Consider the following 14,680-nt stretch of genomic DNA (forward strand, 5'->3'; position numbering starts at 1 on the left):
AGAGCAGCCTGGGGACAACAAAGGTCCTTGACCTGGACCAGAATTAGGGAAACACAAAATTGGCTTAAAGCTACCTTTATTCACCTCCTTTCCTAAACTGTGGGTCACTTTTAACCTGACAGCACACCTTTAAGATCCACAGACAAGCTAGCAGTTTTAGATTTCAACTTAAAGAAAACACATACTAACCACAAAAAAGAAACCTCTAGCAGAATAGTACCCATCAAAACTATTGAGGCTCTGGTTTGGCACAGATTGATGGAAGAGCACCACCTAGTGAATTATCAACACCACTTCTGGGAGCACATAGCATGGCAAGGCATTCCCTTGCAGAGGTTTTTAATTTTTCCCTGGTTTATATTTCAATATTGGGTAGGCCCAAGCAGTTCTCATAACCCAAATTCATAAACACAAAAATAAATGCCTTTCCTTGCCCCTCTTGTGTGTGTTGTCTTATTACGCTGGCTTCTGGATGCCAGTCCTTCCACAAACAGCAGCTAACTAGGTCATTTCCCTTATAGGGAGGCGAGCAGCCTTCTACCCAGAAGAAGCCTTTTCTCCCTGCTGCAGCTAGTTTCTCATCCCCTCTTCCTCTCTCACCAGAAGTGGGGGTTTTAAAGGTGATTGGACTCAGGTGTGTCTACTTAGCCTGTGGTAACCTCTTTTCAGTTCATAAGGAAAAGGGCCTTCACCTTTCTAGGGCTGATATAACTGCTTTCCACCACTCTCCTATAATTGTCAGGTCTGACTTTGTCAAAGTAGGTTGTCCTTCAAGGCATCTCATCCAAGGATCCGATCCTGCAAACACTTTAGAAGGTACATCACTTTAGTTGTGTAAGTAATCCCATTGATTATAATAAGGCTACTCACAAGAGCAAAATAAAGATGTAAATAAGTAAGTGATTACATGATCAGTCCCAAGTATTGTGTCAGCCTGACCCAGGCAAAGAGATGTCTAGTTACATTTTTCACAGAATTTTTAACAGCTAGTTTAGTTTTCCAGAAGCTGTGCAATTTCTAATATATCTGGCTCTTTTTCTTTTTTTTTTTTTTAATAACTCTTATCCTCTTTTTTTAATTCCCATATTTGACATTGTCAAAATAGCTCACCCTAAACTGTTTAGTTTGTGGAAAGGAAGGATTTGGTCAGTATCATGTATAGTAGTAGACTGTGTGCTGTCATCATCAGCTTTTGTAGGCACAGGATGTATAAGAACCTATAAACAAAAAGAAAAAGTCAATATTTAAAAAATCAAATATACATTTACAAAAGAAAAGTACAAAACTGATTTGCATCTTTTTGTAATGTGTTTGAAGAAAATACTGACTAAATGTTTTGATGAAACTATACTTGCATGAAAGACTCACTTATTGATAAAATGGTGTAGATGAAGGCTTCACTCATAGTAGTTAAAGAGGGTAATTATCTCCCAATTATCAATCTATTTTTCCATATAATATATAAGGCCCATTTGGATACTAGTGCTAACATGTCTCCAATGTGACTAATCTTGGACATAGTCTTCTGATAATGATGTGGTTCTGTGGCAGCAGTAATAAGGATAAACTTCTATTTTACTTTAGTGAACAAGTTTGCCGAGCAACAGGACAGTTTTCTTCACACTTTCTGTCATACAACTGCATCAGTATAAAAGAATTTGCTCATCACCAGCAACAATAGTGGGGTATGCTAACATTGGAGACTCATTTCTTGACCCAACAAGCTGTTTAGGAAAGGGAATGCTTGCCCCATAAGAGGAGGCTGGGGGTCAGGTTTACAGGGAAAGGGAGAGACGCAGGACATAGAAGCAGTTTGAGAGCAAGAGGATGGCATGAACTGGGACAGGCGTGGAGAGAAAGCATCCCTCACATTTGATGGAATAAGCCATTAACATCTCCCCACTTCACATGTTCCAGATAGTACAATGTCTTGGGTACTAAAGGGATGGAAGGTGAAATAGGTATTTAAGGCAATTAAATATGAAGAGTGAAATTTTCAAAATTGCTCAGTGTTGGCCTAATTCTGCTCCCATTGAATTTAGTGGGAATTTGATCATTGCTACAGAATTTAGGTCCAAAATACTATGGACTATGTAGAGTCTTAGCAAGCCTCATGCTATAAGGTAACACATGAGATGCGCATATATGGTGATGAACATAGGCACAACAACATTAAATTACTTAATAATTGAAACAGACACATATGATACAGGGTTAATTTTATTTTTCACCACATGTAACAGAATTTAAATTACTTGATACCTGATACTATGTGATATTTACTTGTATATTTGTCTTCTGCAGCAAACTGGGATCCAACATAAAAATATTCTCTGATTTATTTTCTTCAGCATGAGAAGGATGTACCACACTAAGGACAAACTCTTCCATTCCTGTGGAAACACAATGAACAACTATCAAGATTTCAAATTAACTCTATTTTAATTCAGCACAAGATGAACCCAGTAATATTTTTTTTTAAATAAATGTAATCTAAAATGAATGAATTAAACTAAGATCACTGTTAAAGATTGACGTACATCTACAATTTAAATGGAAGGAAGCTTCTGTTATGTGTCTCAGTATACAAACACCATTTAAAAAAAGAAACGTTGCCTAAAGAGACTTCATAATACAGAGAGAATACAGACACAGCCACAGCAGAGGACATAGTTTTCCTTACCTTCTTTAACAACTAGTTGTATGCAGTGTGTGTCTGTCATTATCCAGGGAAGATCAACAGTAGCGGTATCCTCCAACCATGAACTAAAAGCAGATTTTATGTCATCTTCACTTATGTCTTTATGCTAAACAGGAAAATGGGGCGGGGGAGGGAGGGTTACTTTATTAAGGCTGTTCCCATCCAAATGATAACCCTTCAGTACAGATGGTATTTGTTCCTAATGGTAGCTCACAGATGGAAAAAGTTCTAATGGCACTGTTCATTCATAATACTAAGTCCTGTCACATCCCCAGTTTCCAACTACCTATCTATGTTGGAAACAGATATGACTCCCGTTACCATAATATCAGAACACCTCACAATTGCTAATGTATTTATCCTCACAACATACCTGGGAGGCAGGGAAGTTCTATTATCCCCATTTCACAGATGGGAAACTGAGGTTCAGAGAGATTAAATATCTTGCCCAAGGTCACACAGGAAGCCTGTGGCAGAGCAAGGAATCGAAACTGGGCCTCTTGAATGCCATGCTAGCCCCTTAACTACTGGAGCATCCTTCCTCTCAAAGGCAAGGGAAATCAAGAGAGATCTCTTTGGGAAGGAAGGAAGCTCAGTTCAGAAAGAAAAAGAGGATCCCTAGCATATTATTCACCTAATTTTTCACCTTTTTCTTTGCTTTCTTTGCGAACTAAAATCACTTGAGCTGAAGTAGAAAAGAAAAAAAGGAAGAACTCCATATTACATTTATGTAAGATCATGTAGTTTACTGCCTTCAAGATATTTATTTTACACCTACATACAAACACCTCAGGTTTAATTACTACTTAGTTCATCCATCCACCCTGCAACAAACTATTTACAGAAAAAAGTAGTATTTATTAAACCGATAGATTTAAACCAGAATATATTTTAAAATATAGTAAAAAGGCAAAACAAAATTCAGTCCGTTTGTGAACAAAGAACACCAGATGCATATGAAAACTCTGTGCTTATTATAGATTAGTACTATATGTTTTGTGGAGCAACTGAAGTGCAAAATGACCACACAAGTGTCACAGCAAAACAAACATACTGCCCATAATGAACTAACCCAGTAAAAGACACATTTGCCTTGTGCAAGAGCAGCACTGACAGTGAAAGCTGACATTAAATAGTTTTTTGTTGGCATAGATTTGCAATGAGAATAATGGGTGTGGCTCAGTTGACGGAGGATAGAGGGGTTCAAATATTTACTTCACTATTACATTTATAGCAGAAGGAAAAAAGCAAAGATAATTCAGAGTAAAACTTAAAACACCAAATTAAACTGTATGAATATGCCTTAACTATCTTATTTAGAAACTCTCCTCAGATAATGCCTGCTAGAGGAGCATAAAAGCTTCTTCTCCAAGGAGTTTCAGACTCAGCACTGGGTTTCTTTGCCTTTGTAGGTTTAAAGCCGGACCATACTGATTCACACCAGCTGAGGATCTGGTCCAATATTTCTTTTGTAAATCACTTATTTTTTAATGACAGGCTTATCTCTGTGGGACCTTGTCAAGGAGAAAGTGTTGCTTATGTCCTAAGCTGAAGTGGGGACCATACTACTCTTGTTATGTAATGCTTTCTAATGCAGTATTATGTAATTATGTACAACAATATTTACAATCTAAATTTGGGACTTGGCCCTGTAAACCCTTACCAACATATGTGAGTAGCCTTTAACTTCTCATGCCTCACAGGCATACAGGTTTGCAGGATTTACCCCTTACACTACATAGTGATATTTTATGAAAACTATGTCAGAACCGACTCTGTGGGTACTCCAGGGCTGGAGCATCCACAGGGAAAAATTGGTGGCTGCTCTGCATCCACCGGCAGCTCCCCACCCCACCACCTAGCTCGCCTCCGCCCCCGAGGGTGCTGCGTGCCTGCTTTTTTCCCCCAAGCTCCCAGCACTTGTGCCACGAAACAGTTGTTTCGCGTGGCTGGGAGGGAAGGGAAGAGGTAGGGCCAGGGCAGAGATATGGGGAAGGGGTCCAATAGGGCCAGGGAGGGGACAGAGTTGGGGCAGGGACTTCGGGGAAGGGGCTGGAATGGGGACGGGGCAGGGAAAGGGTGGAGTCGGGGTGGGGGGGGGGGAACGTGAGCACCCACTGGCACCGAGGAAAGTTGGCGCCTATGCTTTACAGAGTAAATGTTTTTATTTATACACACACACACACACACACAACCTACACCAGGGTCCTGCATATAATGAGTAATATTTAATTACATTATGAACATAGAAAATGCCAATGTGTTAAACAGAAGGAGAGAGAAATTATGAAGGAAAAGCAAAAGAGAAGACAGATGTGATTTGAAAACATATGGAGACTGGTCTAGTGGTTAAAGGAGACTAAGTGTCCGAACTTATAGGCTCTATTCCTCAACGATTGTATGACTGTGGGCACATCACTTTATTTTTATAAAACAGAAAATCTGTATTCAATACACTGTAGTATGAATATTGTAATACCTCCCAAACACAAAAGGGTGTTGTGAGGTTTAATTACTTGACATTTATAATCCTTGGATGAAAGGTGATACAGAAGTATGAAGTAATGTAGCTGTATAAAGTTTCATTTATACAGATGATACAAGTGTCTCACTGATTTAAATATGACTTTAAATCATAAAATTGTATTTATTGGAGGGGAAATTGCATTTGGAATGATGCATATTTTAAATATTAGTCTAATGTGATTTGAAGCTCCCAAATTATCACCTGACAAATAAAAAAAAAACAACACAATACTAATAAATCTTAACCAGAGCAACACTATCATTGCTTAAACATATGCAAAATGACTGAATGATATAAGAATACCAACTCACTAAATTCCTTTTGGATTGTAATCTAAGAGATGTTGGAATTTTAGGGACTGATTCCACTGACTTAATTCTGACTGTTGCATGCATTTCTATATGTATTCTCTTTCTCAGGCCATCTGGAATCTGAAATATATAAATTTAAAACAAAAAGTAAAGAGAAAAGATGGTCACACAGCAGAAATTGGTTACGATATCCCACAAGTAACTTCACATTCCACAGAAGTGTATCCATCAATAAAAGCATTTCCATTATATTTGATCATTAGCCCGACTTGACTAGTTGTAACTTGCAATAGAATTTAAGAGAAAAAAGGTCTATTGCCAGTTGGACTCAAATCCTCTTCCCTCACACTCTCTCCTCCTAGTTGCCCCTTTTGTTCTTTGTGGAAATAGTTGTTAAAACTTGTTAACATCCTTAGAAACAAACAAATGAAGTGAGATAAAAGAGTGAGGGGGGAAGGAGGGATCTGTCTGCATTGTATTACCATATAACTTTTAAAAGTTTATGCCTATCCTAAAAATGCTTTAGTTTTAATAGCCATTTGAAAAAGCTTATTTTCTTTTAAATACAAAATTAATATAAACCTGTCTTAACCACCAGTAATGCATTTGATAATTGATTCACAGGTCTAATATAGATAGAGAGGCAGCCTTACAGAAGCCATCTAACTTAGCTAGTGAAAATGTAATGATCTACCAATTTTGAACATCTTAAAAAGTCTGCACAAGTTTTTTGTTAATTAAGATATAACAGTTGTGTGCTTGAAATTACAGCTAAATACATCTTATTTAGTATTTGATTACAAAGATGTTAGGAGAATCTGAGCAGCAAGAATTTGAGCTTTTCCACACCCCTCTTATACAGCTCCTTTCATCCACTGAACACAAAGAGGGTAAGTATCATTAACCTTATTTTATAGATTAGAAAACTAAGGCACTGAAAAATGAAGTGACTAGCTCAAGGTTGATAGGGAAAATAGCCCTCCCCCTTGTTGGTTCAGAGTTTTAGAATAAGAATAACCTATGACCCTTTGACCTTTCAGGCCCAAGGCCTTTAGCTCAGAACTATGCTAAATAAAAGCAAGAGTTTTGACTTCTGCTAAACTTGTTTATCTGCATAAAGGGCACTGGTGTATGTAGAAACCAGGGGAAGGGGAAGAGGCTAAAGGAGGCCCATAAGTGCCAGCTCAGCTCATGGCAGCTAAAGTGGGGTAATGGCTTTTGCACAATATGTCTGCACTGCAAAGTAGGGGTTGTAGAACAGTCAAACCACCAGCTTTGCCAAAGTACAATAACAGGAAAAACCTAATACGGAAAATCTATTAGGTAGCTTGCTTACTGTTTTCCAAATAAGGTAAATGTAATGGTTACTGTTTGTGAGTTTAGCTATGTACATCCAAATAAGGCATACAGCTTGTGTGACATGTTTTGTGGTTTTAACCTTTATAAGCTTGGTAAAATTTGTAAGCTTGCATGGGGTTATGCTGTCTCTCCCTGTATGCATACTTGTATAAATAAAAGAGCCTCAGGCTGTTTGATCTAAAATCAATCGTGTGGTCGATTTTCCACGACAAGGTGATGCAGCAGGTTAGTGGAAAAGCCAAGGATAAAATTCAATTTTCATAGCTTACACTAACCAATTTGTCCTCCTTTATTTAAATATATTTTCCTTACACTCCATTATAATTTAATTTAATTCCTAAAATGAAACAGCTCATAAATGAAGAGCCTGTTGTCACCAAGAGACTATACAGTAAGTCACATTTAGAAAATAGCACTTGGAGTTCTCAGCTGATATACAAAATGGAAGTCTACAAGAGACGGCGATAATGACACTGCTATTGGCTGGTATTCTCATTCTCACTGAAAAGGATGGTGAATTGGTGGGAACACTGCCTTAGAAGCTACTGTTTTAAAACATCCAAATGGTGATTTTAAAAGCATTTTATCTCTTTTATTGATCCAACATCTGTTTCCAGGGAACCAAGAACAAAAGCTCGCAGCAGAGCTGTCAGGACACTGAACTGTCAGTGGCTGCCAACTGAGACCTGCAAGTGCAATCTTCCAAAACAGCACCTAAGGACACTGCAAACACCCCCCTCCTCATAAAAAAACAACAAAAAACCCCACAGTAGTTAGTCTCAGAGTACAGGTCAAATGACTTGGGCTTGCACTACAGTGCTAAAAATAACAATGTAGACATTCTCATTTGAGCTATTTTCAGCCCTAGTATGAGCACCGCAAGCCTGAATCAGTTGACCTGGGCTCTGAAATTCTTAGCTGCATTTTTATTTATTTATTTTGCAGTGTGTATGTATCCTGAGATCCAGCTGGAGATTCCAACTAAGGTTTTCAGTGTCTTAACTCTGAATTAATTTTTATTAATATAAAATAATTTATTTTAAACAAACTATTTTTTTTAAAAAGGAGTTTCTTTAATTAAAGTTTAAAAAATTACTAAAATTATACATCAGCTGTACAATGCTATGATATGTAATACTATCACTTCTTAGTTTATTGGAGGCCAGAGCACACCAGAGAGGCATGAGTATGTGATGTAACCACATACCTTGTTATATGTAATATGTATGAACACATAGATAATTTCAGATACTCTGGAATACTATAGCTACAAGCAGACTGTTAAGGCACTCAATATAAATAACTCATAAATTCCAGAAAATCTTTAAAAAGATGCTGGAGAACTCTCTCATTTTTGCTGTAGAATTGCCACAGAGCTGTGGAGACCCAGCCTAGGCTGTACATTTCAGAGGGCTACTGCTGAGTTTGAGTAGTCCAGAACAGGACAAATTAGCAAAGAACAGCTACACTTGATATTATCTATTTTATTTTAGTCTACGTTACTTAAAAAATTAATGTTTACAGAATCTACTCTATACAATTTAATACTAATCAAGCAACCCCAGTTATTTTATTAAAAACCCAAAAGCAACTGTATTCAGACTAACCCAAACTCTTCCAACATGCATGGCTTCCACACTGTTATACTTTATGGCACTCTCTAGATCTTCAAATCCATTCCATACTATCTTCACGATGGAGATCTCACTGGATTCTTGACTGATATTAGAGCCATACTGGTTTCTGTCTTCTGTGCTGGACATTTGCTTTTGCTTCTCAAATGGTAGAGTCTGCTTTGCTTTTTGATGGCGTTGTCTTGGGGAGAGAAGCTTACTAATCTTCCCGTAAGAGACTTTAATATTGGGATCTAGATCAACAAACTCCAGATTCCATGGAAAAACATGAACGGTATTTTTCTGAAATGCCTTTGTGGCTGATGTTCTCTGTACACTAGGAGGCTGGGACTGACATACTCTGAAAATAGAGTCCATGTGAATCAAGTTTAATAGCTCATCTTTGAATGCACTCATTTCATTCGTATCACAGGAAGTCTCCTGTTTCTGCTCAGGAGAGCGAGAGAAAATGCTCCCGATAAAATTCCATACGTTTGGCAGGACATTTGAGCCAAATGTCTCTTTTGCATCTGGCTTACACTGTTCGAGGACAACTGGATTTAAATGAGATTCTTTGGCTAAAGGTTCCTTTATTATTTCTCCTTGAACCATGTTACTTTTAATAAATCTTTCATGTAAAAAGTCACTTTTTGAGGAAGGCAGATTGGTGGTGTTTTCTTCAAGCTGGCGGGTTTTTGGACATACAAAAAGCTGTGTGCGAGGTTCTAGTCTCCCATAAGAAGCAGGTGGCTTTAGTGTACCTGCAATTGAACAAAAATCAGTACATTTATCCACTCTTGATAAAGGCTCTCTGTAGCATTGTATGAAATGCCTCTATCACCACTTACCAATTCGAATGTAAACATGAGTATTCTGCTCAACCCACACTGGGAAGATGGCTTTTGGAAATACTATTCGAATCTGGTCAAGAAGCTGCTTTTCAAGAGAGGAAGCATGCAGCTCCTAAAGACAATTTTGCATAATTAGAAATCCAATACTTCATGTTACATTTTGCATTTGTTTTAAGATACAAACTGTATATCCCTATATAAAATCAAATTTGAATTATACACATGCAATGTACACCACCAATGTATAGGAAACAGTGCCTTGAGGAGAAATGGAACAGGTTGAGGGTGGGGGAATGTTTATCAGGAATAACAAACGTATGAGAGCAATTTAAATGTTTTTATTACCAGTATTTCCCAATCATCTGCAGAGAGGGGTTCCACTTCTACTTGCTGACAGGATAAGGCTTGGGAGCATGGCTCAAGGAATATCTGGCAGACAATAACACTTTGTAAAAACAATGTTTACCCTCTGATATTTACATGTAGAAAAAAGTTAAATCTTTAAGTAATTTGAAAGAATTAAGTCTTCTTCATTGTACACTTCAGATGATTAAAATTACTTGCCTTTTAAATTACATTAACTATATCACTCAACACAGCATGAAGCTTCAATATATTACTCCTGAGGGAATTCTGCACCAGAAAATTAAAGATTCAGTGCTAAAAAAAACATTTTGTGCACATTTTAAAATTCTGCAATTTTGTTGTCAATAAATAACTGTGGAAGCTGCAGTGGGGAGCAAAGGCCAGTGCTGTACAAAGGGGGAATATCACCCTGCAGCCCTCCCTCCCCCCAGGACAGGGACTCGGTGGCAAGGCTGCAACCAGACCTTGACACAATGCAAGGGCCAGGCCTACCCCAGAAACACCCCTGAGCCCTGCCCTCTGTGCCAGGCACACCAGGTGTGGGCAGGCAGGCTCAGCCACGCAGGATCCAAGTGTGGATGGGCTTAGTGTGGAGGGATCCAGGTGAGGGGTGAGAGGGTTCTGTGTGAGGCAATCTGGCTATGGGCAGCTCAGTGGGGGAGATGGAGGCACAGGGACTCCTTGCGGGGTTCTGGGTGCAGGAAAAATGAGACTCTGCAGGGGAACCGGGTGAAGGTGGTTGGGGCTCGGCAGATGGGGTATGGGTGAGGGGGTCTGGGGCTTCACAGGAGGGTCTGAGTGTGGAAGGGCTCTTCGGGGTGGTCCAGGTGCGGGAGGGGGGAGAGTATGGGACTCAGCAGGTTGAGGAATCGATGGTCCTGCTTAAGCGGGGAGCCCCAGCTGTTGCTGCTGAGGGGCACCGCAAGCTGGGCTCCCACTTCCCATCACCTTTCCTCTCCCCACTGCTGCCTGTCCCTATTCCCCTCCTCTTTCCCCATCCCCCTCCTCTCACTCCCACATATCCCTCCCATATCCTACCCCCCTTCTTTCCCCATTGTGTCTTCCCCCTATTCCAGCACACAACCCCCATTTGCCCCACCACACCCTCTTGCTCTGCCCCGCCCCAACACTCACAATTGTACAGAAAACAGGAAGGCTCCCAGCACAGAGAATGGGGAGCATGATCAGCACTAGGACCCAGGGGGCAGCATTCAGCTGCAGAATCAGCAGCTGGAACCGAACCCTCCTTCAGCCAGGCAGCTATGCACTGCCAGAAATGGCAGCAGCATGTGACCCCAAATGCCCTCCCATTCCTTGCCTCTGTTTCTTGGGGCAGTGCCTCCCCCAAATACACCCATTGGCATCCCCAGGCCAGCTGCTCCTGGTGCCAGAAAGCATGGGAAGTGAGTGAACCCCTGGCTTAGGGAGGCTAGCCCCCAGCCCCGCTCCGCCCCTTCCACCCAAGGCCACGCCCCTTCCATGCCCACCAGAGCCCAACCCCCACTGTGGCCACTGGCCCCTCCCTAGTCCCCGCCCCAGCTAGTGCCCTCAGCTCCCCTGGGCCCAGCCTCTCCGGGTGGCTCCGCTGGGCCCCGACCCCAGACTGGCATGCCACAACCTCCCTGGGGCGGCGCCGCCAGGCTTGATCCCTGGCATGCCCCAGCCTCCCCTGGCCCCAGCACTGGGAGGATGGGTGGCACAGCGCAGCCCTGGGGGCACACTGTGACCCCAAGCCTGCCTGCCCCAGGGAACAGCAGGCAGGATGGGGTCTGGGGGTGGAGCATGGGCAGGGAGACATCAAGTTGTTTGGGAAGGCAACACCTTCCAGTGCCTACGATACCCATCGCCCATGCCAGAAAACACACGGGCACGTGACCACTCGTGCAGCTTCCCTTTGCTTCCCCATCATTTTCTGCTGGGAAACTAAAATCTGCTGAGGGACCTGAATTCCGTGCCTGCTCAGAGGTGCAGAATTCCCCTAGGAGTAAAATATATTACATGATTTCTTTTGTTCCATGCTTAGGCTATAGAACCCCTCCACCTTTCCCCTATAATCAACACGGCAAGTACAAAGTGAAAAGAAGTAATGACATCAATAATATTATTAGTGGATTAACTATCAATCAAATTTCAAAGCACACCAAGAACATAGGAATCACCATAGGGGTTACAGAAATATTTTAAAAAGCCTAACTAAAACCAAACAAAAACATAGCGCACAGTTTCTGAATACATGTTTTTGAAATTTTGAATTAGCCTAAATATATAGTGGAATTTGGAAAGCTCAAAAATATAAATAACTGTATATAGTTATATAAGGCAGAAGCAGTTGAAAAGCAGTTTTCCACTTGTAAGGAAAAATCACAGTTTTATGAGTGGGTTCACAGAAGCATCACTTCCACAGCACAACTTTCAGGAATTGGTCATCATATTGCTATGAGTTGACCATCAGGAAGAATGCTGGAAGCTGATGCAGTTCAGGGATTGTTTCAGAGAAGCTAGTCAATACAAAAAAAAATAAAGGGTGATTTTTACCAAAAGTTCCATTTGTCAAAGAGTAGCACTTTTCAAGAAACAGTACTGGCATCTTAACATTGTTTTCTTTATATAACGTTCTCTTAAAATGAGGCAACTTTTAATCCTCTGTCCTCTGGGCAACTGCAGCTTCAAATCAGTTTTTCCACAAGAAGCAATTGGCTTTACACCCTGCAGGATCCTAAAGTTCCAATGTATATAAAACCAATAAGAAATATCCTTTCCCTTCCATACAATAGTAAATAGAAGGGAATATTTATCATGGAATACTATTACTACAAATAAACACATGCTTCCTAAGGCAAAGGGATGGTGGAGCCATCTATTTTAATTTGTTCCTTTGGTAGGACAGAAGACTTTATTTAATGGCATCTTTTTTGGTAAATTTTTTGCTAGGATCTGAAGGTTGTTCGTAAGGATTTTCTTCTGTGAGCTAGTAATTTCCAGATTTCAACAGGATAACTGTGAATATATCTTAAATAAGCATAAATGTGTAAAAATCTGGCCATGACTACAGCTAGGGGGGCAAAAGTACCCTAATCTAGTTAGATCTCATCAGTAGAGCTAATATCATTATCTTGTGAACAGTAGGAAAATGGCAGATTTTCACAATATTCTATGGGTTACTTTTCTTAACTATTTTATCTAGAGTCAGAATAAAACAATTCCAGATAAGATTAAAATAACCACTCCAGCAGCTATACAATGTCACACAAATTTTCAGTTACTTCTGCTGTTGACCCAACAAGATGTTTTATAGTCCAGTGGCTGGATAACCATTAGCTTTCCAGTAATGATTTTTAAAAAGCAAACAAGTGGAGGTGCCACACTGCCTGACGCAAATGTTCCCTGCTGTGCCTTCTGTCTATAAATGAAATTTATCATGTGTGAAACATACTTAGAACAGCTGTATGTGAAGTAATACTTTTCTGCCCATATTAAGTTAGTTTTCCAACTGCTATAACCAAAACACTGTGCTGTTGAAAAGATTAGCAGTCACATGATGGACAAAACTTTGACTGTATACTGTTTCCTGGGCACCTGTCCAACTTCTCTTTGTAACAGGAGTCACAAGAACTATAGCACCTGGTCTAACAATGAGGAAAGGCAGATCCTTTTACAGCAAATCTGCAACATGTGTGCAAAGGGAAATGAGTGCAAGTCTCAGGGCAGAAAGGATGTCAAATGAGTTAGGCATAAGTGCATAATTATAAACAAAATGACAAGAACTGAAGAAAATAAACAATTACCATAAGAAAATTCCAAACTTGTTTTATTTCTTTTAAATTATTCCTTTAATTTAACATTTCACGACATGCTCAGACTTCAATCCTGCAGAGACCTACCCAAATACTTAACTGTACACCCCGTAAGTATATCTATTGATTTCAGTGGGTAAATCTTTGCAGGACTGGGGCTCAAGCCCCCACTCCTGCAATTTATTCTACGTGAGAGGACATCTCTTACCACATACAGCCCCAGCGAAGACAGTGGGGATCTGTCTGCCTACATGGAACAGGTTGCATGATTGGAGCCTCAACTGTAAAGCATTATTCCTTCAGAATTTTTTTTTTTAAAGTGCATTCCAAACCTGCTCTCCTTCTGCAATGCCAAGTTTCTCTGCTAGATGTCTGTTAATTTCAGCAATATTTTCACCATGGTGACCATGATGTCTGATTTCCATCCAACTCAAGAATATAGGCTGGTGACCCCAGGACACTTTCACAGCTTGGCCCTGTTGATTTCAGAGAACAGAACAACATTAATATCAAACAATTTAAATTAAATTATCCTCATTCTGACTAACAATATAGACAAAAGCTTCCATTTGATTACAAAATGAACAGAAGTGTGTAATTTGTTTCTGGATTTGTCATGCCCTATTTTAATGAATAATGTAGGATCTTAGCACTAGTAATATAGAAATACTGTAATACACTGAATCATTGCAAATTTGAACAGGGCTCTCTGTGCAGGTGCAAGGGTCTGCCTATATATATCAGATGTGATCACTGGGGCCTTACTTTGATACATAATAGGAACATCAAGTAATGAAGGTAGAAAAAGAGGCTGACATGCACAAAAGGTTATGAATCTGTTTGGTACTCCAATATGCGCATCTTGTCAGTTCTCCTTTAAAGATTAATTTTAGGATGACCCTATGCTGAATATGGGACAACAGGTAAAATTACTTATATTCAAACAAATTCAATGGCAACCGTATAAATGTTCAAATTAGCATTAAGTTGACTGAGCCCCCATTGAAGAAATGCTGCGTAGTTAGATTCTTTTTATTTACCTTCTTACCTTTAAGGCTTTAGAGTTCACATGGGATGGGGTGACATACACCCCCCTACCAGCCACCACACACACAGAGGAGGAGAGATGACGTACACACTCCTATATACCTATCTCAC

The 14,680-nt window shown here is 40.0% G+C and overlaps 1 protein-coding gene across 4 annotated transcripts in view; it reads right to left on the reverse strand.

Annotated features, from left to right (window-relative positions):
* PEX1 (peroxisomal biogenesis factor 1) overlaps window positions 1-14,680 on the reverse strand; it is a 47,472-nt gene that overhangs the window by 28,989 nt on the left and 3,803 nt on the right. For 3 of the 4 annotated variants that reach the window (XM_050939500.1, XM_050939501.1, XM_050939498.1), the window contains exons 2-9: window positions 13,855-13,998; window positions 9,708-9,791; window positions 9,360-9,474; window positions 8,506-9,272; window positions 5,540-5,659; window positions 2,684-2,807; window positions 2,284-2,414; window positions 1,111-1,217 (exon numbers count right to left, since the gene is read on the reverse strand). In XM_050939500.1, coding sequence (XP_050795457.1) covers window positions 1,111-1,217; window positions 2,284-2,414; window positions 2,684-2,807; window positions 5,540-5,659; window positions 8,506-9,272; window positions 9,360-9,474; window positions 9,708-9,791; window positions 13,855-13,998 — 1,592 coding nt within the window. The remainder of the gene's footprint in view (window positions 1-1,110; window positions 1,218-2,283; window positions 2,415-2,683; window positions 2,808-5,539; window positions 5,660-8,505; window positions 9,273-9,359; window positions 9,475-9,707; window positions 9,792-13,854; window positions 13,999-14,680) is intronic. The other variant, XM_050939499.1, reaches the window with a different exon arrangement.

This window comes from Gopherus flavomarginatus, chromosome 2 (assembly GCF_025201925.1).
Source record: "Gopherus flavomarginatus isolate rGopFla2 chromosome 2, rGopFla2.mat.asm, whole genome shotgun sequence".
Lineage (NCBI taxonomy): Eukaryota > Metazoa > Chordata > Testudines > Testudinidae > Gopherus > Gopherus flavomarginatus.